The sequence below is a fragment of the Sebastes fasciatus genome, chromosome 3 (genome assembly GCF_043250625.1).
Source record: "Sebastes fasciatus isolate fSebFas1 chromosome 3, fSebFas1.pri, whole genome shotgun sequence".
NCBI classification, from domain to species: domain Eukaryota; kingdom Metazoa; phylum Chordata; class Actinopteri; order Perciformes; family Sebastidae; genus Sebastes; species Sebastes fasciatus.
In genome coordinates, this window is record NC_133797.1 from 21,466,609 (window position 1) to 21,491,729 (window position 25,121).

At 39.8% G+C, this 25,121-nt stretch overlaps 2 protein-coding genes across 15 annotated transcripts in view; both read left to right on the forward strand.

Annotated features, from left to right (window-relative positions):
- Positions 1–3,665, forward strand: part of sorbs2a (sorbin and SH3 domain containing 2a) — a 77,008-nt gene extending 73,343 nt beyond the window's left edge. For all 14 annotated transcript variants that reach the window (XM_074629559.1, XM_074629569.1, XM_074629572.1 and 11 more), the window contains 3 exons: positions 127–164; positions 1,045–1,151; positions 2,022–3,665. In XM_074629559.1, the coding sequence (XP_074485660.1) occupies positions 127–164; positions 1,045–1,151; positions 2,022–2,083 (207 nt within the window). In that variant the 3' untranslated portion in view covers positions 2,084–3,665. The remainder of the gene's footprint in view (positions 1–126; positions 165–1,044; positions 1,152–2,021) is intronic.
- A 3,198-nt stretch (positions 3,666–6,863) lies between these two features.
- Positions 6,864–23,237, forward strand: LOC141764375 (PDZ and LIM domain protein 3-like). Its single transcript, XM_074629575.1, has 7 exons — positions 6,864–7,051; positions 12,640–12,791; positions 15,003–15,087; positions 15,170–15,357; positions 19,397–19,524; positions 21,365–21,476; positions 22,756–23,237. The coding sequence occupies exons 1-7, from the start codon at positions 6,959–6,961 to the stop codon at positions 22,943–22,945; spliced, it is 948 nt and encodes a 315-aa protein (XP_074485676.1). The 5' UTR covers positions 6,864–6,958; the 3' UTR covers positions 22,946–23,237.
- Positions 23,238–25,121: the final 1,884 nt, after the last annotated feature.

Consider the following 25,121-nt stretch of genomic DNA (forward strand, 5'->3'; position numbering starts at 1 on the left):
AAGGATTTGGTCACACCTCTAGATATGAAATCATACCTCATTCATCATAAGGGACAACATCAGACGAGTCTTTCCGTTAAACCTCCTCAAACCCTTAACAACGTTCTGTCTGTCTGTTTCCCACAGCGATTAGTACAGGATGCACTCCATGGTGGAGGAGAACCGTAAGTGATGTTTCTTATTATACCACTGATTTGCTGTTATCCGAGAAAAGGAGATATCTCTTTGTGCTAAACTGAAGGCTTACCAAGGTCTACAATATGTGTACAGTAGTTGTAATCAATAATACTTGTTAAACCATATCACCATGTCAAGTTTAACTTCAATTTTGTCTCTTTATTGGTATAATATTTAAACGGACAGTGTGTAGGATTTGGCAGCATCTAGTGGTGGTTGCAGATTGCAACCAACTGAGTACCGCTCCGCTCACTCCTCACTTTCCATAATGCAATAACATAAGCCACCAAGTGCAAAACCGTGGTAACGCCGTTCGCCTCGCTCAAAAGGCCATCCTTACCATAATAACACTACTTCAGGAGTCAGATTACGGAAGTCAGATAGCGGCTGGCAGTACCACGGTTTTGCACTCTGCAGCTCACGTTACCGCAGTTTCACAAGCGTGTCAGAGAAATACGGAGAACGTAAACGTAAAAACGTGTAAGGCTCTCTCTAGAGTTAGTGTTTGGTTTGTCCGTTCTGGGCTACTGTAGAAACATGGTGGAGCAACATGGCGGACTTTGTTAAGAGGCCCCGCTCCCTATGTAGATATGAAGGGCTCATTCTAAGCTAACGAAAACACAACGATTCTTAGTTTCAGGTGATTACACACTAATAAAAACATAGTTATGAATGTTATAGGCAATTCCATTTCGCCCCGAAATGTTACACACTGTTCCTTTAAACCCAAACAGATAACAGGGAAAATACTATATAAAGGAAAAAAAAAAAAGTGATCACATATAACAGAAAAAGTAACATTACTGTTCAGTATCACTACTGCAGCATATTATGAGTGTCAGTTCACCATCAGTGTTTCCAACACAGGTACCAGGCCGTGTACAACTACATGCCTCGCAACGAGGACGAGCTGGAGCTGAAGGAGAGCGACATCGTAGACGTGATGGAGAAGTGTGACGATGGCTGGTTTGTTGGTAAGAGGAGGGGATACAGTGTCATTTTTGTCTATTAGATATGTATATCTTACAGAACAGCTGGGCAACAAATATATACCGTGAACAAATACAGTAGGTATCAAATAGATCTGATAGAACTGTCTACGCAGGATTTGCAATGTGGTGCTAATGGAACAATGGCCAAGCGTCAGGGAGAAGAAAACAATTCATTTGTCAAAAAAAAAAAAAAAAATATTGAGTAGGTATGATTGTTAAAAAAACAAAAAAAAAACATAATACAGACAGAGAACTGTATCAAGAGTTCTAGAAATAACAGAAAAACCCATCGCTGATGCCGTATTCACAGGAAATAATCTGCTCTAAATTCATCCCAATTGCTCATTTTACACAAACGGCCTGCAGTTATTATGCTCACTATTTGGGGTCAGTTGTACAGTTTATCAGTTGTTCTGTACTATTATTGTTATGCATTGAATATGGAAATATCCATAAAATATGTCACTTAGTCAGGGGTCATCAGTTTAATGATAGGAAAGGGGTCCCTTGAGGAGAAAGGCTGGGAACCACTGATGTAGAGGTACTTAAATACAGTATAAAATATCAACAAACAGAGACCACTAGATGGCGCTGTGATCCCACCACATATTTATAACATGACTGTTGAGGAAGTCCAGATTATCCTGAACAGCTGAGCAAGAATCTGCTCGACGTGTTAATCTTGACATTCTTCTCGGAAAAACTTTGCCCTCTGAAGATTTTATCCATGTGACTCAGTTTGATCTCCAGGTCTGGCTGGTTTCCAGACGCCACTGAGCTGAAATAATATTAGTGACAGCTGCTGCTACTGCCAAGTTTCAAGCACTGACGACCTCATTTTTGTTTTCGAAGGGACCTCTCGAAGGAGCAAGTTGTTTGGAACCTTCCCAGGAAACTACGTGAAGCAGCTATAATGATGATTCCAGACCCCCCCCCGGCTCCGCCCCTTTCTGTGACACGTTCATCGCCCTCAGCACAGCACCCGCAGGACACCACCCCCCAACCCAAACACCGGTCCCCCCCCCCGAGACCTGTCGCACATTTGATGTGTTTGCGTGTACGTGTGGCTCGTCAGCTTCACACAGACAGAACCTTTAGCTCTAACTAGCCATCTTTAATGGAAGACTTCTATGAAATAACGTTGTTTTTTTTAATATTATCTTTTTATCCTTATTTTTCTATCATGGAGAACCCAAACTTTGTGCTCCAGTCAGTGACCTTTAACCTTTGACTGTGATGGAAGGATATCAAAGGAACTTTACGAACAGCCAATGATAGAAAACAGGCACGACAGCGATGCTTTTTCTTTCTGTTAAAGGGCAGTGAGATCACCACAATCACCTTTTTTTATTTTTTTCAAACTTAAACACTTGTTACATTTCATTTCAGTGTTCAATTACAGATATCCCCAAAGACATTGAGTGCAGAGAGTGTTGTAAAAACAGTGTTCTGTCAGCAGGTCTGTTGTATACGAACTGTGTTGAAGGGATTGCGGCCGATATTTCAGGTAAAAGGATGTTACTTCCCACGCTTAAACGTGGAAAAGACTGTGCATGCATCAATGTTATGCGTCGCCCATGGTATCGATTGGTTGATAAGAATTTGGGGATATGACAGACTATCATTATTAAGCAAATATTGCAAATGAGGAAGTTTGAAAAATTATGTTGATTTAAAACATAAGATAAAAAATCTTCATCTTCACACTAGGATTGATGCACTTTAACGAAACTTTAACACATTTTTTGTGTTTGTTTTATCTCAAATTTCACTTCAGATTTTACACAGTAGTCGTTAATATGTCCGTGGGGCTTCGGGGTACGTTGGTCATGATTGAAAAGCAAAAAAAGGTTACCAACCTTTTAGGTATTATATTTATTAGCTGGTCGAACTGTGTTATAAGACGATGTTAGAAAGGATGGAACAACACGACAGCAGCACATGTTAAGGCTTGTTATTTGATGAAGTATCATTGTCCAGATAGGTGCTGAGTGACAAATAACACAATAGTTGATGGGCTATAATTATGCCAGGTGTCATGTTTTATGTTGAATTATTTAAGCATTTTATCAAAAGCTTCAGTTGTGTAACTGCAGTTTTTTTCCACTAGACGTCGGTGGCATCTTTTAACCCTGTTGTCAGATTGAGTGCGTCACTGTTACATGTAGTTATATTGGAATTATCTGCAGTTTCCATCTTAGCTTGTCATGCTCAGTGAATATGATTTTTTTTTTTCTCATTTTACGTGTTTCACATAGGATGAACACTGACAACAAAACATTTGTTAAAGCACCTTAAGATATATTTGTTTTATCATTCATTGTCCTTCACGTCACCCCCCCTGTCATCCACTATTTCAGCTGGTGTGAGAACACGTTGTGTGTGTGTGTGTGTGTGTGTGTCTGTGGTGTTTTTGTAAGCCTTTTTGTATGAGAGCTGTAAAATGGCCAACATCCACTTGCTTTATAAAGTCAGCTTTTTTCTCACCCACCATCACATTTGGTTTCCTCTCCTTTCTTTCTTCACGTTCTTCATCGGTGGTGCTACTTTTCCACTTTTTCACAGTTATTATTGTAGCCAGGCATGTAGGCCTTCTTCTTCTTCTCTCCAGTTATTTGTTGTTTTAAGAGCCAGTGACGTATTTAAACTGAAGTTACTGTAGTTAGAGTGAGTAGAGTTGGTGATTGCTGCCTTACATCCAACTCACTAATTTAATAGCCATGTATATGTAAACCTCTTCTGTGATGCAAAAAATTAATTTATGCATATATAGCGTAGAAAACATCAGGAACGTGTGCACCGAGTGATCACAAAAACAAACAGTAAACCTCTAGTCTGCCTTTGATACAACATTAGGAAACAGATTTGGATTGAAGACATGAATTTGACTCCTGATATGTTTATACATGTAATGAAAGTGTTAACCTTATATGTTATTCATGTTAATATCAAATTCAATGCACACTCTTGGACCTAAGTATTTCTACAATATCTTAGCATTTGTTGGATGATTTTATGGGGCTGTATTGCTAATAAAATCCAGCTGGTAGATGAAATATTTCCAATTACTTTTTGCTTTCAGCTTTACAGAAAAGATGACGTCATTTGTTGATGACTGAAAAAGAAATCTCATTTATGATGTTTAAAGGTACGTTACAGAGTTTTTGAACTCGTTCCTACACTTTTATTTTAAGCACTGAGGTGATGTTATACACATTCAGGTCTTTTCCATTTCACACAATTCCACATGTGGACTGTTGGTGGCGGTAATGTGCAGTAAATGAAAAACTGTATGACGACAATGACAACTCCACAGGGTTGCAGGTTATCTTTAAAAAGTGTTGTTATTGCTGACCTGTGGTCTAAAGGATAAGGCTGGATTTTTTGTTAATGTCCACAAATTCCATAAAAAGACTAAAAACAACAGTTCTACTGAAACAGGTCGAGGTTATATAGTTTATTTAAAAAAAAAAGGGGAAATCATTTTCTAAATGACTTGTCACTGTAGTTTTTAGCAATGTTTCTCAAATAAGAGTAAATTGTGTATTTGTTGGGGACTATTTTCAGCTGTGGATTAATACACTAGGTGCTCTATTGAGTATTTAAGGCAGCAGGAAGGTAAACAGTATAAGTGTGAGTAAACTTCATTTACATAGTAAGGAACATGTCACTTAGAGAAACAGTGTGCTCATTAATGTGTTTTTAATAGTTTTTGAGAAGAGAAATAAACTCACACACAGACAATACTTAATAACATTTACTTATAATATTTTTATGTAGACGAAATAAAAAAAAAAAAAAATTATAATACATCGACAGCTTTTAGAAAGGTACCCAATACAAGTATGGCTTTTCCTGAGAAAAAAAATATTATGAAAGTGAATTAATCATTTAAAAAATGTTGGCGGGTCCGAAATTAATGTTTTGTTTATCTCTGTGGAAGATATCTGACATCTGGTTCCCACTTCTAACACGGCTTCCAACAAGGTGGGACATCTAGTGGCTGAATGTTATCAATGTATCAATAGAACCTTTAATAAGATCAATTAATTGTTAGTTTGGGATTTTTTTCATTGGGATTGTTGACTATAACAAAAAAAAAATATCACCAGACTTGTCCTTTAACTTCTCAGCTCGCTGCAGTGATGTACTGTATAAGTGTATTCCCAGGTGAGTCCATACACTGTGACATTATTGTTAGGCGTGGTTACAGGTTCAACACACTTTCAACCATTTCAACCTCTCCAAGGTTTTAGCAATACTCGTTTTACGCAATTTAAAGGTTCTCTATACGATATCCAGAGTATTGATATAGCAGCAAACAACTATTTCCTAGTTACTAGAGTAATGTCTACCTGAGCAGAGAATGAAGTCACTCTCTCTCTCTGTGTGTGTTTTAATCCGAGCTTCTCTGTGCTTTGTTGACAAAGCCGGGCCGGCCACAAGTGCCTTTTTAGTGCACGTTTGTGCATGTGAGCGTGCCCCACTAGCCCATGGCCGCTCGTCTAACCACTATTTCAGTTGATATGCGTTACATAAAAGTTACATTCAGTTCTAATGTTCATGTCTTTTGCAGGTTTAGCAAGTAAAGCATAAACAAAGGGATAGTACAGCATAGGCATTATGTGTATGCTAAAGAGAATGAGTGCATGAATATAGGAAAACTTAATGCAGGCATGTCTGCAAAGAGAGAGAAAGTTTGTAGTTTGAATGCGTCATCATCAACTTCCATTATTAGTCAGGGAGTTACATCGTCATGGTAAATGCAGAAACAAATGAATATGGTCCACTTTATAATATTTGCATAGAACACAATTTTCTACGCAGTTGATGGATTTTGTGGTTGTGATTCTTAATTTGCGCAACTGTTTTAACTGGCACTTTGATTCATTTACATGATGGAAAGCCTATCGGTGCTGACGGAGATTAACGAGCCTCACTCACAGTTTGTTGACATGTGCTCTCGTACAGTTAAGCCTTTGGTGTTTTTATAATTTTGGATATAAGGCAGATATGAAGGGAATGCGGCAACTAGAGAAGCTGGCTGGAATTAAACACTGTGATAATGAACAAAGAGCACAGTAAATAAGGTTTTTGTAGGCTATAGAGGAAATCTTTTGAGAGATAAAAACAGACAAGACAGTGATGTGTTGAAATTGGATTGTTGACAAGCTGCAGGGGTGAGAGTCCTGGGTCCCATCCAGATCAATAGTGGCTGGAATGTGCCTGTGGGACCTCCAGAGACCCACAGTGGAGCTGCATCTCCAGACCAAATAAGGACAGGAGCAGCAAGACCCATCAACCAGAGTGAGAGGAGGCCAGCCAGACTGTGAGCTGCCCAGGGATGAGAAGCGATGAGTGGGGGCTGGTTTACATCCTCACTCTCTCTACAAGTGGCCATGTAGGTACTCGCTGAGACTATGAGCCAAAACTTTAGAACGACTGAAGCTTTGGGCAGCACCTGATTTAAGAAGCAAAAAATAAATTGCTTTCTATTTGGAAACAGAAGTTGTAAGAGAGAAAATAAGAAAAAGTGCTCAACATAAATAGGGAAAACTGGCAAGCAAGTGCTGGTAGAACAGTCTGGGAGCCAGTTCCCAAAATCAGACCAATTACTTCACTGCTGGGGTGGGGTCTGTCCATTCTCCTCCCACTGCACCCACCCACATGGGTCAAAATCTCCATCACTTTGATATTCCTTTGCTCTTTAACTTTGTTCCCCGCAGTGTGCAGTGTACTGTCTACTGTGCTGCTGTTATCTAATAGCGGGGGGGAGACATTAAAGGGTCATGGCACTCAATGTTGTGTTGGACGGTCCGGCCCCCTGGGGGTTTCGCCTGACGGGAGGAAAGGACTTCAACCAGCCCCTGTCCATCTCCAGGGTGAGTGAGTCACAGGACGTCTCTATTATAAGACTTTCCTTTTAATAACTTGATCTGAAACAAAATCTTTCGACAGCTTTTTTCTGTCTTTCCTGTTGGTTGATCATTTGATTATTAAGGATTTGACAATGTTTCTACTGTCATCAGCCAAAATGTCTTAAATGTGAATGTTAATCCTCTGGTGGTCCGGTCCAGAGGAGCCAGTGTTAACGTCAACATTGTGTTTTTCCAGGAGGGTTTGTTCTAGAAAGAGTCTGTCTGGACTGGTATGGGGCTTGCACCTGTGCCACACTGAATGCAAGAGGCTTAGATACAAATAGCAGCTTACATTGTACTCTGACATGTGCACCCACACACACACACACATACATACACGTCTCATTGAGTGGATTTCAGACTGGAGAATTCAGGAGCACGGGGAGGTCACGATATTATTCCTAAACTGTCCCATAGAAATAGAAAGGTAGAATCCACTTTATATATTTAAATCCTCCACACAGCCTTGCTGACAGCCGAGTTAACACATTAGAAGAATCAATTTGTCGGTTATTGGAGAAGATGAGCACATGTGTCACTGTGTATGCATCATTATAACGGTGCAGCTGTTCACAAGCTTTTAAACGTCAGTTTGAGGTCAACTCGCAGCATTACACTGGGAGGTGACAGAGTGTAAAACTGAACGTAAATGTAATTCATTAAAGAAAACACAGTAACCAAATTACAGATACAAAAGGATTTATTATAGACAGATACTTACTAAAATAGAGAAACCGTTTAGAAGGTCGTGGCTGCTGATTCAGATTGGTGAATATCTTCATCTGTTGATGAAAATGATAATTTCCTGAAACTAATATGGTATTTCCTGTTTATGCAAAGTAAACCAAACCAAGCAACTGAATCACATGGACAAAAACAAGACGGTTACTGATGAGAACTTATTCCATTTAAAGGAGTTGTTCAACACGTTTATTCACCTTTTCTTGGCAAGAGTTAGATGAAAAGATCAAGAGCACTCTGATGTCCGTACGGTTGGGGCAAGTAGACAGTTAGCCTAGCTTAGCACAAAGACTGGAAGCAAGGGGAAACAGCTAGCCCGGTTCTGTTCCCCAACCAGCACCTCTAAAGCTCACTGATTAACACTAATTAATTGAAGGAAAGACAGACGAAGAGAATAAATAAATAATTAGGAAAAAACAAAAAAGTCAGTATACAAAGTAAACATGCTGAATATATGAACCGTAGTGTCTTAATCAGCTGTCAGACTTTGTGTGCTGTATCCCTGATTGTCACACAGAATCAGATGTGAGGAGACCCAGTCATCCGGCTTTGTTGAGGTTATGTGCGTCTATATTTAGGAAAGACATCAGGAAGTACTGACTAAAAGCATAGTGAGGTCTCCAAACCACTGGCTCTGTCCAATAACCCCACAGCTGTTGTGTTAGTAGACGCTGTCATGAAAGGGATGGACGAGGAAGGAGAGAGGGAGAGGAATCTGGGAGGGTAAACGATATGTGAGCAGTAATACAAGAAGTGATGTGTTAAAATGCACATGTAAGAGAGAGAGGTTCATTAAAGAAAAGAAAGTGAAAGATACCTGATAAAACATCTCAGTAATACATTCACTGTCCGTGAGACGAATTGAAGGAGTTGTTGCTGCCATGAACTCTTGGCTTCATTTAAACACAAGTGTCTCCCTTCACTGCCATTTTTGGTCAGGAACATCCTCCTCTTTGTGACCCGCCACTGTTCCCAGCTGGTCGAGTAAAGTAAACACAAGTGATAATCATCTTTTTCTTCAGCAGAGAGCAGCCTTAAAGGGGCACGCCGCCGGATTTACACGTCGAGATCAGTTTACTTGATCTTTATGTCATGGGGAGTACTTAAGAGCCTGTGGAAACACTTGTACAGTAGACTGTCATCTGGGACTCTGGAGGGGCTTCTGTCAAGTCTGAGAAAATAACCCTGGTGATGTCATCGGGGTTATTTTAGCTTGAGCGTTGAGACTATGAATTTATGACAGTACGCCTGCGTTAAAAACTTGAGCACTGATAGATACGGGCACAGACTGGTGCAAGGGTGACATATTTTTGTAGGCCAACCCGGAAGGTAGAATCGCTCTTGTTCCCTTTTCAAAAAGCCAATGAGATTTTTCTATTGGGTTTTGGATTATAGCAGAAAATAGGCTCTGTGGCAAACAAACGTTTATGATACTTATAAGTTTTGTTCAGTAAGATAATCTCCATAAATGACCACTTTAATGATTTTTGAAGTAAAAATGCAATCGTCAGAAGTAAAAAGGTAACGTTAGGCTATAGACCGCTATAGACCAACTACACCACAGTTGTATGAGCGCGAGTATACACAACAAGGCTGTAAAGGCGGACAAGTCGGCATGATGACGTTTAGTAGTCTCATTTAGTGGTGGGATATTTACTGACGTGTTTTATATCATAGAATAAAACTAGGATGAGGACGATTTTTAAAAATATCTGATTACGGTTGTTTTGACTGATATTGCAATTGCAATATGATTTGCGATATTAGAGGGAATACATTTTCATCATTCTCATTTTATTTGAAAAAACTACTTAAAAAATGATTATGGTGTGATTTTTGCGGGGATCTGTACCAAACAAAGATGTTTTCATCAAGTCTGTAGAATAGTATGTGTAGGCCAGGACATCTCTGCAGCACCACAATATTTAATTTAAAATGGTATTTTGACGCATATTACACCTTTAACAAGTACTGCGATTTCCTCCTCATCCTGCGATTTGAAAATTGCAGTATAGGCCATATTGCGATTTTGATAAAATTTTGATAATTGCTCAGCCCTCTTAAGCTTGTGTTAACCACAGACCTTATTTCAGGCATCTAACTAAAAACCCTAAAGAGTTGTGTTTCTGGGAACAGTCTCCTTTTAGCTTTGTTTTAGTCTCCACCAACTCCTGAGGGTAATATCTGTGTCTTTAGCTGCTAAATGCTCCACTGCGTTCACCAACTAGTAGCTAAAATTGTCCGGCTGCAGAGTCAGGTGACAACTCTGTCGGTTTGTCACTAAAAGCGATCCCCTTTTACTTTTGATCCATTGTTGAAACATTGATGAGCGCAGCTTTAAGTACAATAATACTCCTTTAAGTGTCAAGGATTTCAAGTCACATCAGCAAACAGATTGGTTTCCCCAGTGCTGCATGTACTTACTGGACAGTGTATTACTGTAACTGGATTCCCTCTTTCCTTTTTTTATTCCTCACATTGCAGTACTTTTTTTTATTAACAAGACTACATAATTTCTATCTTAAAGTATCTTAAGTAACAGTACTCACAGGGAAGGAAGAATTTAGTTATCTTTTTCTTTGTTCCGTTTTGGGGATTTTCATGCTAGCAGATTTTCTTGAAGAAGGAAAGATGGAAGAACAAAGGGATGTCAGGAAAAAAAGAAAATAAATAAGGGAAAAAAACAAAGGGTAGAGGAAGCAGCAAAGACAAAGGGAAGAGAAAACGAAAGTTGGAAAGAAGCAAGACACAAAACAGACAGAAAGGCAAAAGGAAAAGATGTCTGTACTTTAAACAAAGACAAATGTTTGACATGACAACTGAGCCGCGTGGAAACGAAAGAATCCAATAAAAAGCATAGTTGCGATCGGATTCAGGTAACAGACATCAGAGCAGTAAAACATGCGGACCGACAGCAGCACAGTAAATCACTGCTCCCTCTTTGGCAGCATGAGACATCCCCTCAGCACTTTCATCCACAGTTATTTATAGGCAGATGACCTAATTCAACTTTCAATGCAACATCCCAGTGTAGCTATGTCCCGTAATGCAATACGGCTGAGCATAGGTCACGGCCTCTGTAGCATAGGTGGGAATGTTTGGTTCGGTATGAAGCTGCCTCCTGAGCTATTTTCTGTGACCCCGAAGGCTCTCTGGGAGTTCTTATTCATCTTGATCACTTCCTGGCCAGCAGAATACATATTCCATCTGGATGCTGTCACTTAGTGCGAAGCGGCGTATATTTACTTTATCTCCATGACAAGAGTCGGGTAGTTTACACACATGCATACCAACCAGGGCGATCTGCATCTCAGAGAGCAGCTAGTTGTTTGGCACAGTGCATGTGGTGAGAAATAAATAGTAGATTTAGGTCATGAATGGCCTGAATCTTTTCTGAATAGTTGGGCTTCTTAGTGGAGTCTGTGTTTTGTATTTCACACGAGTATTTAGGCCAGGTGAGACTCAGAGAAAGGGAGAGGAAAATCATATAAAGCTGTGATCTCAGCAGGGGAACATGAACAAGGGGGCCTTGCAGTTGAGTTGTGTATTACGAGATGAAGGAGATGAAGTGCCAGTGATGGAGAACAGACCAAAACCTTTCACAATGTTGCCCCACCTGTAGGCTTCACACTGAACTGGCTGGAATGGGATTCATAGAAAGACAGAAAGCAAAAAGAGTTTTTGTTTTCTGCCTGACCAAATTAGACGCCACTGCTCTGGGATTCATTCTAATGTCAATAAGAACAGTATAATGTCTTATTCATTTGCATACCTGAGTATTGAACCCTTAAAGCAGCAGTGGGTAGAACTGGAGCAAATATGATTAAAAAAAAGTTATTTATATGAAACGGTCACTATATCCTGACAATAGTGCATGAGACAGGTAATCTGAGCAGCTGTCAATCACTCGCAAACTCCGATCAAACAGTCAAACTAGGCAGCACTGATTACATATTAATCAATATTCTGTTACTGTAATGTCTATTTCTCGCCTCAAATGTTTTCAGAAACATCTTGTAGTGTACTGTTTAGATGTAAAATGAGACAGTTTGTGACCCGGCAGCCACGTTGAGATCTGTTGAGAAAATGCCAAGCACCGCCCACCAGCCGGAGCACAGCCAATAGGAACGCTCTCTCTCTGAAATGACCTGTGATTGGCCAAAGTCTCCCGTCATGGGGCTAGATTTTTTAAAGCCATAAAACAGAGCCATGATGAGGTGCAGAGGTCTAGTTTTCTCTCGAAACACTTGAATTACAACATGCTGAAAGGTTATTATGGAATTTTTGCCCAATGATGCCAAAAACGTTCTGCCTACTGAAGCTTTAAATCAAAATACCAGGAACCCTTATTGCTAGATGACCTGTACTACTTAAATGGGAAACTATAAATCTTTAGATAAGATGGACGGATCTCCCTTTGCCTCCACTGATGTGCTAAATCAGGGTTTCCAACCTGCCCCATGACCCTGTTTTTAGGTCCCAGACTTCTCACGATCCCCATCAATTACAGATGTTAAAGTAAGGCATATTTTTGTTTGTGGTTGGGACAAAATTGATTATATACAGTAGAAAATACTTCTTTATGTATTTATTTTTCAAGAGTTTGACTCGAAATCAGTTATGTACAGTAAAAAAGGGTAGAGGGGGCGGAGGTATAAGCAAATCAAGAGGTGGCTTCTATGCTCTCTTTTTGTTTTTTCTCTTTTGTTGAAATCATCAGTTCCTCTTCTTACTCAGTGATAAGTTAGCAAAGGAATCAAAACAAAGTGTCTTTATTTCTGTTATTTACACCGTCTTCTACTCCCTTCCAGATCACTCCCGGCAGTAAGGCCGCCGTAGCCAACTTGTGTGCCGGTGACGTCGTCCTGGCCATAGAGGGAGTCTCGGCCACCGACATGCTGCACTGTGAAGCCCAGAACAAGATAAAAGAGTCCACCCATCGGCTCAGCCTCACTGTTGAAAGGTTATATGCAGAAACAAAAAGCATGTGACACAAACAGGTGGTGGACACAGTAGAGGCAACACCTGCACAGTATGATGAAATGTAATACATCAGCCTTGCAGTAATTACTGTGTTTTTGAAGCTTATATTGTTATATTAGTATCAGTCAGCTGTTGATTCAGTTCTAAATTAAGTTTGATGGCCACTGTTGAAGTGCTGCATTGGATTACATGTTGTAGGCTACTGTTGTTGCTTTTACTGTGTCCAGTAGGTTCATATCCAGTGCAGGCTGTTCTCATACACTGTTCGTAGCTAAACTAATGCATTGTAATTTGTTTCTACCCCACAAAATCAACTTATATGTAATCCACGTCACAACATAAAAAATACTGGTCTTTCACCCAGGAGACCGGTGTTTGTATCCCGTGTGAAACCAGAAGTCAACGTTGATTATTTCACATAACTTCCATACTTAAGTTACATCACTTCCGCAGTTATTTTAACCCACAACCACGGTCTTTTCCTAAACCTAACTAAGTAGTTTTGTTGCCTTGACCTAATTAAGTTGGTTCCTGTGCAGATGGAAGTTTATTTTGAAAAGACTGTATGTATGTATGTAACGAGCATAAATTGACACGTGTTGCTGGACATTCGTAGGAAAACACACAAAATTAATATGTCCCAATTCCATAACACATACTGATACTGTGCAGCAGTGGTTCCTGACCTTTTTTTGGCCTGTAACCCCTTAAAACAAAGTACATTTGCAATCCCATGTGACCTGTTGAATGCCAGTTGTCACCAAAGAGTGTTTTCTTTATGAGGGTGTTTTATGTTTCGACTTTTTGGAGGCCTGAAGAGGCAAAAAAAAAAATGTCCAGTAATTCACCAGAAATAAGAGTAAAGGAAAGTCAGAGAAAAATAAACACAATTCTGTGCGCCTGTTAATCATCTCAACGACCTCTCAGATTTATCTTTTGCTCCATTTGTGTGGGCGCCGACTTCCAGGTTGTGAACCACTGCTACAGCATGAACAGCATGCTGATCTTCATACAGTACGTGTTCTACAGCTGGTATGCAAGAAATGAGTATACTTCACTGTTTTGTACTAACAGGAATTGACACAAGATGTTTGCTGACATCGGTCCAATTGCTGTTATATAAAACTTGTGGTTGTGTTTCTGGAGCTTTACCTCCACCATCTGAACGTTTTCCAGCTGTGAGCATCTTACCTTTCTTTCATTGGGTGAATTATGGGAAAGTAGTGTCCAGCAGCATTGTTTAGCTTATGATTCTGGCTTAATTTAGTCACTTTTCCGGTTTGGATACACTCAAAACCCACTACAAAAAGTTTTTTTTTAAATTCCAATGGTATGACAGGAAAAGGCCAACATGTGAGCAGGAGTTTAAACCTCAGTTTTGATGTTTTATATGTTGGGATCATAGACCGTATACAAAGATGGACGACATTACAGCTCCCCATAATAGAAGCCCAAACATCTTGATCGCCCCCTGGTGGCTGGCTGCAGTATAGGCCATAAATCCCGCCCCCTCCATGTTAGTGGATGGGACATGGGCCAAAGTAAAAAAAAGTCAAAGTAAAAAATGGTTTCTGTAATTTTAGGTAGTTCTCATCACAGTGATGTATGTTCAAGTGTTCATTTTTCTGATAAGTTTGGTTTTAATAAGTTATTTGATGCTATAAAAAGGGGGTGAGACGATATGATTGACAGCTGTGATTGACAGATGCTCTGAGTGAAGTAGTCGTGCAGCCGGAGGTTCGGGAATTGTAGGAAAGAGGAGTAACTTTAACTTTAACTTTCCATAACCAACAGGAGTCTGTGTAATAGATGCATTTGTCAATTTGATCATAGATAGTTATAGAGATATTGTAGTTTTTTTGTAGCCAAACAGCTACCATGGTGGTAACGTAGCAGCTAGGTGGCTCACGCTAGCAAGCCACGGCTGTGCTCCACTCGTGATTGGCTCAGGCGGGTTTGTGGGCGGGACCTCGATACGGCTCCGACCCCCCGATCACTACTGCGCAAGCTCTGGCTCCAAATATCGTATCAGGGATATTTTGGCTTCACTTTTGTGCAGTGGGAGGAAGTGGAGACGCGTCATCCACCATGGCATCAGTCCATGGTTGGGATTAAAGACAACTCATACACACTCAGACTCATCAGTTATGTTGTGGTGACCTTCTGACCAGGATCTGTTATTTATTTCCAGAAATGAAGCAAGAATGTGGTCACCACGTGTTGTGGAGGACGGTAAAGCTCACCCATATAAAGTGAACCTGGAAGCAGAACAGCAGGTTTGTAAAATGAGATTATTAAAGATTATGGTAGCTGTTTTGTTTAAGAATAATGCCATTGTTTCCCTCTGCTCCCTATAAGGAATTTAAACCTATTGGCGCGGCTCACAACCGGAAAGCTCAGCCGTTTGTTGCGGCGGCGAACATCGATGACACGCATCAGGTGGTCAGCTCAGCCTACAACACCCCTATAGGCCTCTACTCCTCAGGCAACATCCAGGACGCCATGGAGGGCCAGATCCGAGGCCTGGTTCTACCCAAGCCTTCGAGGTGATGGTTCTCACTCTATCTACTGCTTAAACACGGCAGTCAGGTTGTTTCAAAGCGCTGCACCATACAACTAAAAGCACGTGAGTCGTAAATACACTGATTGTGCTAATAGTCAGGCTAGCAATATGGCTCAACAGATGGTTATGTAAGTTTGTCATTCAGCCTGTTCAGTAGTTGCTGTGCGTTCCAGTGCCCATACTACCTTACTATTTAGTATGCCAGAAAAAAGATTTTGTATGTCCCAATACCTAGTACCTCAAAAAAAAATACCAGGATGTCCTACTACATCTGGTCGTATTTTGCAGTATGCAAGCCAGTATGCTTTTCCGGCTATTCTGACCCATCATTCTCTGTGCAGTGGATATAGGAGCAAGAGGGTCAAAGTTCAAGGCACAATGTTATGATGAAGTAGTCCCAATTGTATGCATACTGCATGCAACAGTACGTTCTTTGTAAGGGCAGCTGCAGTATGTACTAAAAGTAAAAAGAAAAAGTATGTGATTTGGAACGTAGCTTCTGTTTCTGGTAAAGGAAACTTGATATCTATGGTCCAGGAACAGCGCTATAGGCTTCGCATTCATTTTGCCATCGTTCATTTGCATTCATTTTGCAGTAGTGGCCACAATTGGAATTGCAAATCATGTGACGCAACCAAAATTATATTTTGCCGTACACAATCATTACAAAAGGCTGATGAATAAATTTTTTTCTGAGCGTGACAAAACACTGCCAAACTACTCTTTGTATTATCAGACCTTGAGCCAGTAGGTCCCATAAAATATCTTCAGTAGCTATATCAGTATATTATTTTAACATATATGTGAGGGAGTCAACCAATTCTGATGTCTGGACCCAAATATGTAGAAGCTTGAATCACATTTTTATTTTTTACAGTAGATGACGGTCGGTGCGCCCCCAGTTTGGAGGAACAGACAGGAGTACCAACACCTGAGCAAAGCAATACAGTGCTATGGACGGGGCCAGCAGAAAAACATATTTCAGCCACCTAAAAGAAAGGCTCACCTAAAAAATTTATACCCGTTTAAGTGTACGCTATATTTAGAATATTTTCACCGCTTTGTCGTGCCGTCCGATGGCACGTTCCTTCTCTTTTCTGACGGGGAACCGAACTGAAAGTGAAACTTATCTATGCTCTCTCCAAAACCAGCAGGCTCAGATGACACGAACAGTATAGATATGTTTTACTTTCAGTTCAGTTCGCCATCGAAAAATATTCTAAATATATTGTACACTTAAACTGATATTATTTTTTTTAGGTGAGCCTTTCCATTAGGACTTGGACTTGGACTTATATAGCGCTTTTCTAGTCTTCCGACCACTCAAAGCGCTTTACACTACATGTCAGTATTCACCCATTCACACACACACATTCATACACTGATGGCAGAGGCTACTAAGGTGCCAACTTTGCCCATCAGGATTTAATCTAAATACTCATTCACACACCGATGGCTATGCCTCCGGGAGCAATTTGGGGTTAAGTGTCTTGCTCAAGGACACATCGACATGTGACCCGGAGCAGCCGGGGATCGAACCACCGACCTTCCGATTGGTGGACAACCTGCTCTACCCTCTGAGCCACAGCCGCCCTGTTGGGTGGCTAAAATACCTTTTTCTGCGGTCCCCGTCCACAACAGTTTATTGCTTTGCTCCTCTGTTGGTGCTCCTGTCTGTTTCTCGATGGTGGGGCACGCCGAACCGTTCTTTTTATTACTTACATTAGATGTATGTAAGTAATACTCTGACTATTGATAAGAACCTCATACAACCCCACTTCAAATCACCCAAAATTTCCCTTTAAATATTTAATTGTCTGTTTGCAAAATATTGTAATTGTTACTTTTCTGCCAAACTACTAATTAAATGAGGTTAATTCTTCACCTTGTAATGGAATAATATAAAGTCAAGGTTAGCTTTTCATAGACAATAGCTCTGACAAAAAGTTGAGCCAAGTTTAGAATATTTTGTCACAGAACTTACCGATTAACTGATTAATTAATTGTTTCAACATAAATAGTGTTGCCTCTGGCGCTACCCTTAGGCCAACGTTTATCCCCACTAATAAGGATCTAAGAATAGCAAAGTGTCCATTTTCATCCTTCCATGTTATGTTTTCTGGTGTGTAATGATCATTACAGCCTCACAGGGCTACCAACGTAGCAATACATGTTGTTTCCTCCGTGATTTCTTTCTGCTTCTGCTCTCCGACTGCCTCTTTTCTGCTTTGCTGTTGTTACATTCACTGTAGTCCACCTGGTCTTTACATGACTCACCTCCTCAGTTTGTTTGAAGGTATCAGCTGAGTAGTTCAATACAGCCACATACAGTATGTTAGCCTTCAGCCTTCCCCTAATGTGGATTTCATTAGGCTACCTGATAGATGGTGTGTCACACTGAGAATATATTACCACAGCCCACAGGAATGAATTTGTCCACGGTTTAACCACAAATTCTGAATAAGACGTATAGGCCTGTCACATCAAACCAAAACCATGTCAGCATACAACATAGACTCACTTTACGTAGAAAAGTAGGGATGTAGATTCCATTGTAATGTATTCATAATCACTATAACCAGCCGGCAAGGGAAGGAAAACATTACAATATGTATGAAAAAGAGCATGTTGTAGAATCAGCCTGCTGTAAAACTCAGCTAAAATCTTTTATTTATCAGCATCCTCTTTCCTCTCTCATTTTCCTCTCCGTGGTCTCATCCCACATTTAGCATCTAACCCCTTTTTTCTCCTTTTAAGGTTGACTCCCTGTGTTGTAGCTCTGTAATCTCCAGCTGGTTGTTCTCACCTGATCTGCTTCACTACAAGTTAAAAAAAAAAAAAAAAAAAACTCAGGGAAATGCAGTTAAGACTGCAATGCATCATTTCTGCCACATGAATCCCTCTAATGAAATTGAGTTAGGATGGTCTGGGTGAAAGAAGTTCAATTTGTCACAATGGCAACCTATAGACCAAAGAACTGCTGTATCATAGCAGCAGTGGGAAGTAACTACGTGCTTTTACTCAACTTGTATTTCCATTTTATGCAACTTTCTACTTATACTTTCTACTTATACTACTACTTTGATTTTGAATTTGAATGTCTCTGATAAACTGAAGGATGACCTTTATGGGTTGAGAAAATTCTTCAAGCTAAATAAACTATAAATAAAAAGCCTTGGATCAGCTGGAAAATGCATCGTCACAAAGCTGAAAATGTCTGTTTTTTAATTGAATATGATGCATTGCAGATGTAGATTAAATTACCCAACAGTATATAAAGGAGTTTAAAAAAATCTACAGAAGTAAAATGCAATATAATACAGCCGTAATATTCATCCAGAAACATCATATAGGCAGTACTTTTTCTTTTGATACTTAATGTAAATTTGGCTGATAATACTTGCATATTTTAATTAAAGGAACAGTGTGTAGGATCTGGCGGTAGTTACTGTAGCAGTGAGGTTGCAGATTACAACTTCTCCTGTGTGCCAAGGGTGTAGGATTGCTACAGTGATCGATGCAAAAACACAAATGGCCCTTTCTAGAGCCAGTTGTTGTAAGAGTAGCATGACTAGAGTGTGTGTGTGTATGTGGGAAGTGAGTGGTGAAGCAAGAGAGAGAGAGAGCGGCGGCGACAGGAACTAGTAATGTTATTGACTCCGGCCCAAGCAGGAAAACTTAACAGTGTTTGGTTTGTTCATTCTGGGCTACTGTTGATACATGACTGTGCAACATTGCGGACTCCGTGGAGATAGGACCCGCTCCTTATGTAGATATAAACGGCTCATTCTAAGGTAACGAAAACACAACAATTCTTATTTTCAGGTAATTATACACTAAAGAAAACACACTTATTAATATTATATTCGGTTTCTGCCAATAGATCCCCTAAATGCTACACATTGTTCCTTTAAATAAAGTATCTAAATACTTCTTCCATTACTGGACAGTATAGTGTGCATTGTGTTTCCTGACCAGGTATTGTACTTGTATGTATGTGTTTGTCTGAACGTGCTGCTCAGCCCTAGGACTTTGACCAGCATCGAGGATTCTGACGTATACCAGATGTTACAGAAAGACCAGGAGGAGCCCCAGGAGCCTCGGCAGTCTGGCTCCTTCAGAGCCCTGCAGGACTTTATTGACAGCGATGGTGAGCTCTTCATCTTTCCCAGTCGACAACCTCCGCAACAGAAAAACATCTTACAGGTTGAAATGATTACCAGTACAGAGAAATATTTGTACTTTTACTTACAGCCAAGAAGACGCAATGCTTCACTGTAGAAACACACACAGATGTTTTAAAGGCCCTGAAAACTTGTTTTCTAAATGGGCTTTTTACTATGAGTTATGGGGTTCTGCATGAATGCACTAATTTCTGCCAAAGTTCACATTAGAGACTTTTGTGTTTCTTATTTTCCCTGATCTCTTCTGGTCATGTCTAGATGGTAACCCTCGATGTGCGAAACTCTTGTGAGACGGTTGAGGTTAGGCATTGACCTTGAATAGTTAAGGTTAGGATAGGTCGTCGGGCAGCGAGTCTTTCAAGAGTTTTCGCAAATCTAGAGTAACCATCTAGACATGACCATCTCTTCTCACTAGTTTGAAGCAGACGGGGCTCAGTTGGAAAAAAAGGCAACATACTCTTGATAAACCAAACCTGTCTCCTACAAAAAGATTTTCTCATACAACTTAACTGCATTCTCAATTACGTTTCAAGGGAAACATATTTTCTCCCAGATTAAGGTCACAGTTTTAAACACGTGGTTAACCTTGTGAATTGAAACAAAACAAAAACGCAACAAAATTACTTGGTTATGTTTAGTAAAAACATCATGGTTTGGCTTAACATAAGTGGGCCGATGTTATTTAACTTATAGTAGAGACGTAAATTAAAATGGAACAGCGGTCTCCTGGGTGGAAGTTCTGTGTTTTTTGACCCATCGACCACGCTGACCTCCTCCATGCACAGATTTCCGCAGTCTATGACTCAAAATTTGTGATACATCAAAAACAAACGTAATCCAGCAGAAAATATGTTTCCCACCAAACGTAATTGACAATGCAGTTCTGTTGTATAGGAACGTAATTTTTAGGAGAGCAGGCTTAATAAACAATACCTAAAGATGTTTTGTTTTACTTAGTTGCTTTTTTACTTATGAACATTTAATATTATAGCAAAATACTTAAGATTTGAAGTAAAGTTTTCTGGGTCTTTAAGCTTTTTTTGCATTACTTCTGCAATTTTCTCTTCATGAGATGCAGTTTTTTTGTTTTAGGATTATCATTGTTGCCGTATTGAAAATTAATTTACATTACATTACATTCTGGGGTTGATTAGCGCTGGAGCACATAATAGCTATTTAATAAGGCGCAGCAGCAAATGTTTTGGATTTCTTCATCACTTTTCTGCAAAGCGACTTATATTTTTACCTCCCATACACACATCAGGAACAATGTTGTGGGTTTAGTGTCAGTGACCCTTCCACATGTGGACAGGAAGAGCCGGGGATTGAACCAATAACTCCTACGCTGAATTTACTGAACCACATTGCTCATTTCAATGACCCATTAACTGTAGCATAAACATGAGTCCAGTAAATTAGGCTGCAGGGAACAAAGATAAAGATAACATTGTTTGTCATTTATGCAATATGTTGGCCTTGTCTGACGAACCGGTCTCATAACATACACAATATGCAACACGATATATAATTAGGTCACACCCTCATGTATTCCCCTTATTCAAGTGTTAAAGCTATACAATACGTTATTACAAAAGCACTCCTCCATGTGTTTCCTGAGTTGTAAAAGGCACCCAATAGAGCTGAGGTTATGAAATATGCTTGTACTCGATAAGGAAGCATTCATTTAGGAATCAAGAGGCTATAAGTGTCCCTGCCTCATTTCTCTTGAGTGTTTTGTTTGTATTTATGTGCTCCTGTATAAGTACAGGGTTGTTTTGTTGAGTGGTCTCTCTCCCATGTGGGCAGGCACTCGTCCCATTGTGACCAGGACAGTTAAAGCCCCCTCAACCAAACCGACTACGCCCACAGGAAACCTGCAGAAACTGCCCGTCTGCGACAAGTGTGGGAATGGGATTGTGTGAGTAAAAATAGAAAAATGTGTGATTCACACTCAGAGACTCTGGTGGAGACAACTATAGGAACAATACAGTCCACTGCAGCAAAAACACAAACTATAGATTGTATAGAAATTAATTACATTGATAAGCTGAACATTACATTGTCATAAAGTACTAACACCGTAACACAAATCGGAACATTATAGGCCTTTATGCAAATGCATTGTTCAACAAAAATAGGAATCCTTTTGTTCTTTGACCACATAAACATAAACCAAAATGAATTAACCACTTTTCCGTTAGCGTGAAATGTGCCTATTTGTGGCCAAGCAATGTATAAATTAACGTAACATAAAATATAAGTATTGTAACATCATTTTAATCAGATATCAACCATTTATGATCAGCCTATAAATTATTTGTACATGTATATTAATAGTTAATAAATGCTTTGTAACACACTGTAATAATATATCATAAGTCATTATATATGATATATTTATGTTTTACTGTGTTATCACGTTTTCATCGTCTCCGCCAGCCGTAAGCCTGTGGGGAGATCATGCGTTCGTCGTGCATGTGTCTGTCTGTCCACGGCTAATCTTGTATACTACTGGACCCATCAGCCAAATATTTTTTGTGCTAATTTATGACCATATGCTCAAGGACCTCTCGTGTTTGCTGTGATTCACATTTGTAAAAAAAAAAATATTTTATTGACTATTTTATACCATCATTGACTGCTGACTCCTCACTCCTCTTAACGGGCTCAACAACTGCAACCTGACAACCATAGAAAAGTTTGGTCTCTCTCACCAGAGCATATGCAGACTAATTCCATACCCGATATGTTATAGGAGCAGTAATTAAACTAAAACATTAATAAACACTGTAAAAGTGTCCTTATGGTGTGTTATAAACCATTTATTGGGTTATTATAAATGCTAGATAGCAGTGTTAAAGTAAAGAGTTACAGTAATAGTTTTGAATATAAATAGATAATTCAGTCTCTATCAATCATATTTTTCTTTACCTTTGTTAACGCCACTATATGTTGAATTTGTATTATTATTTATTATGACATTGTTCAAATTATTGTGATAGTGTGGACTTTCCCATTGAAAATGTACGCAGTTTGTGTTGCTTTCAGGTTATTCTTGTCAGTGACCCCCAGTTTGGAACCATTAGGGAGGGTGTATTTTATAGTATACTATATGTTTACTACACTAACTTTACTATTACTAACACATACACTATTCTTTGCTTTTGACATATCTGTCTTTGTCTTCTATGCTACAGCGGGACGGTGGTGAAAGCACGAGACAAATATCGTCACCCTGGTTGCTTTGTGTGCTCCGACTGTGACGTCAACCTCAAACAGAAGGGCTATTTCTTTGTGGAGGGAGAGCTGTACTGTGAGACTCACGCTCGCTCTAGAATGAGACCACCGGAGGGACACGACCTCATCACAACTTTCCCTTCTGCATAGATTCACAATAAACACTCAGATACACATACAAACAGACACTCATGTGTCCTACATCTGTCTTATGTGTTTATCTGTACTTGTTTAGCCTATCTGATGTTGTCTGTGTGCAATAATATTTCGATAAGAATACACTTTACTCTTTGAATGTGACAGTATGATGTTTTCTCTGTGTAGGAATATTTCACAGTTGAACAGCCTGGTTGTTTAAAGAGCCCAGCAGCAGTTACAGAGACTTTCATCTTGCCAGTGTCTCACAATTTAAAGTCTTTCCAATAAAGACCTCTGCTCATACTGACTCATAGATGGCATCTGTATGTGAAGTCTTGCGATGACTAGTATTAGCATGCAAATAACCACAAAGGAAAAGGGATACGGATCAAATGTTTACAAGTGCATGTGCTACTGTCTTCATCCAGTTTACATGTGTCCTCCGAAAGACATCAAAGAGACATTAAACTAAGATTACCACCTTGCGGTTGTATGCCTCCCGCAACCAGTCAAGTTGCAGTTTATATCCATGTCTGTCCAAAATGTCCAAATTCTAATCAGTTCATCCTTGAGTCCAAGTGGACGTTTGTGTCAAATTTGAAGAAATTCCCTGCAGGGGTTTCTGAGATATGGACCGGACGGACGGACGGACAACCCAAAAACGTAATGCCTCCGGCATAAAAATTAATGAACCTTTTAAATTCTGATATTTAAATTTGTAGGTTGGTTGTTCCACCACTTTGGACTAAAATCTGTGAATTGTTTGGAGAGTTATTCAGATCACCTGTTGCCCCGGGTGTGGTGACTGGCTCCTAATTAAGACCGTCGGAACAGTGGCATGGCACTGCTCATAAATGTCATGGTAATCCATCCAATAGATGTTGAGGTATTTACCTAAAAAAACAAAAAATGGGGGAGAAAAATTTGAAATATGTAATTGGCGGGGGGTCTTTACGGTCCTCCCCCAGAATTTTCTTTTATTTAAAACAAATTTCCTGCATTTCTTCATCACCTAACCTCTTGGATTAGGTCAAGAAAAGCCATCTGCACTAGTCTAGATTAGTCAGATTGAGGGTGCTATGAAAACCAAGAGTGCTGCTGTTGTGTGGGGCGAGGAGGCAGCAAATTTGCAGACCTCATTTTAGCACATTCAGCCAGAAATGCTGGTCTTTAGGCACTTTTGAGACTTCTTTACTCTCTTAACTCTTCTAATTGAGGGTGATTTTTAGCATCCTGAAACCTAGTTTGAGAAAATATTAAAGAACACCTTTCCACTAGTTTACCTGCATCAGGGCAGATTATTGGTGCTATCCGTACAAGAGTCAACAATAACCTAACGCCTGCTGGCTTTATTTTGTTTATTGGTTTATTTTCATTGAAACCCCTTTATATATTTCCTTATTATCAAAGAGGCTTTTTCCATCATTAGAAGGCATTTTTCTGTTGGGAATGCACTTGTGAGATTTGTTTCTCCAAGTTAATATGTGGGAACTGGTTCTCAGGCTTCTTCCCGACCAGCTGGAATCTGTTCTGCCACAGCACAACAAAATCAGACCCACAATACAATTTACCCTGACACACTGGGATCTGTCCACCAGAAAATCCATAAACAACACATTTCACTTCTGCCTTTAACACAATCCAGCCCCACATATACTTTCAACTTCATCTGAAATTCAACATGCTTGCAGTAAAAGGGAGCACATCTGGTTACATCTGGTGTTTGTGGTTCCTCTGTGTAACCTGGTCTTCATCATCTGTTCTTTTTGAGACAAAATACATCATCGCTGGCCAGCAGCCACCCTGCGAGAGCGCCTACAGTGATGGATTAGACCGCTGCTGTTGAGCAGACTGGTAGACCGGGACCCAAGTGTCTGAATATAGGAACCCTGATGAAGTGAAGTAATGTCAAGGAACTTGCTAGTAACAAGGAAAAGCCAAAAAGGGAATACAAAGTGATGTAATACACCTCCTTGTAACACCAGTATTGATCCTGTGCGTCAGCATCCATTACATAACCCAAGCAAGAATGTATATCACAATGGTCTAACAGACTGTACTGATCCTTTTTTAATTAGTTCAATTAACAAGTATAGAAGGAAAGGCCAGCTGGAATAAAAAATGTCATTGGTGAGATTAAAAGATTTCCTCTCCTGCGTCTGCTACAGACAGTTACGCAACTGAGTCT

Excerpts from the sequence above, each read along its gene's own strand:
- LOC141764375 (XM_074629575.1), top strand. The coding sequence starts at position 6,959 with ATGGCACTCAATGTTGTGTTGGACGGTCCGGCCCCCTGGGGGTTTCGC. Across the intron at positions 12,792-15,002 it reads CTCAGCCTCACTGTTGAAAG|AAATGAAGCAAGAATGTGGT; the intron begins GTTATATGCAGA and ends ATTTATTTCCAG. Across the intron at positions 21,477-22,755 it reads AAGTGTGGGAATGGGATTGT|CGGGACGGTGGTGAAAGCAC; the intron begins GTGAGTAAAAAT and ends TCTATGCTACAG.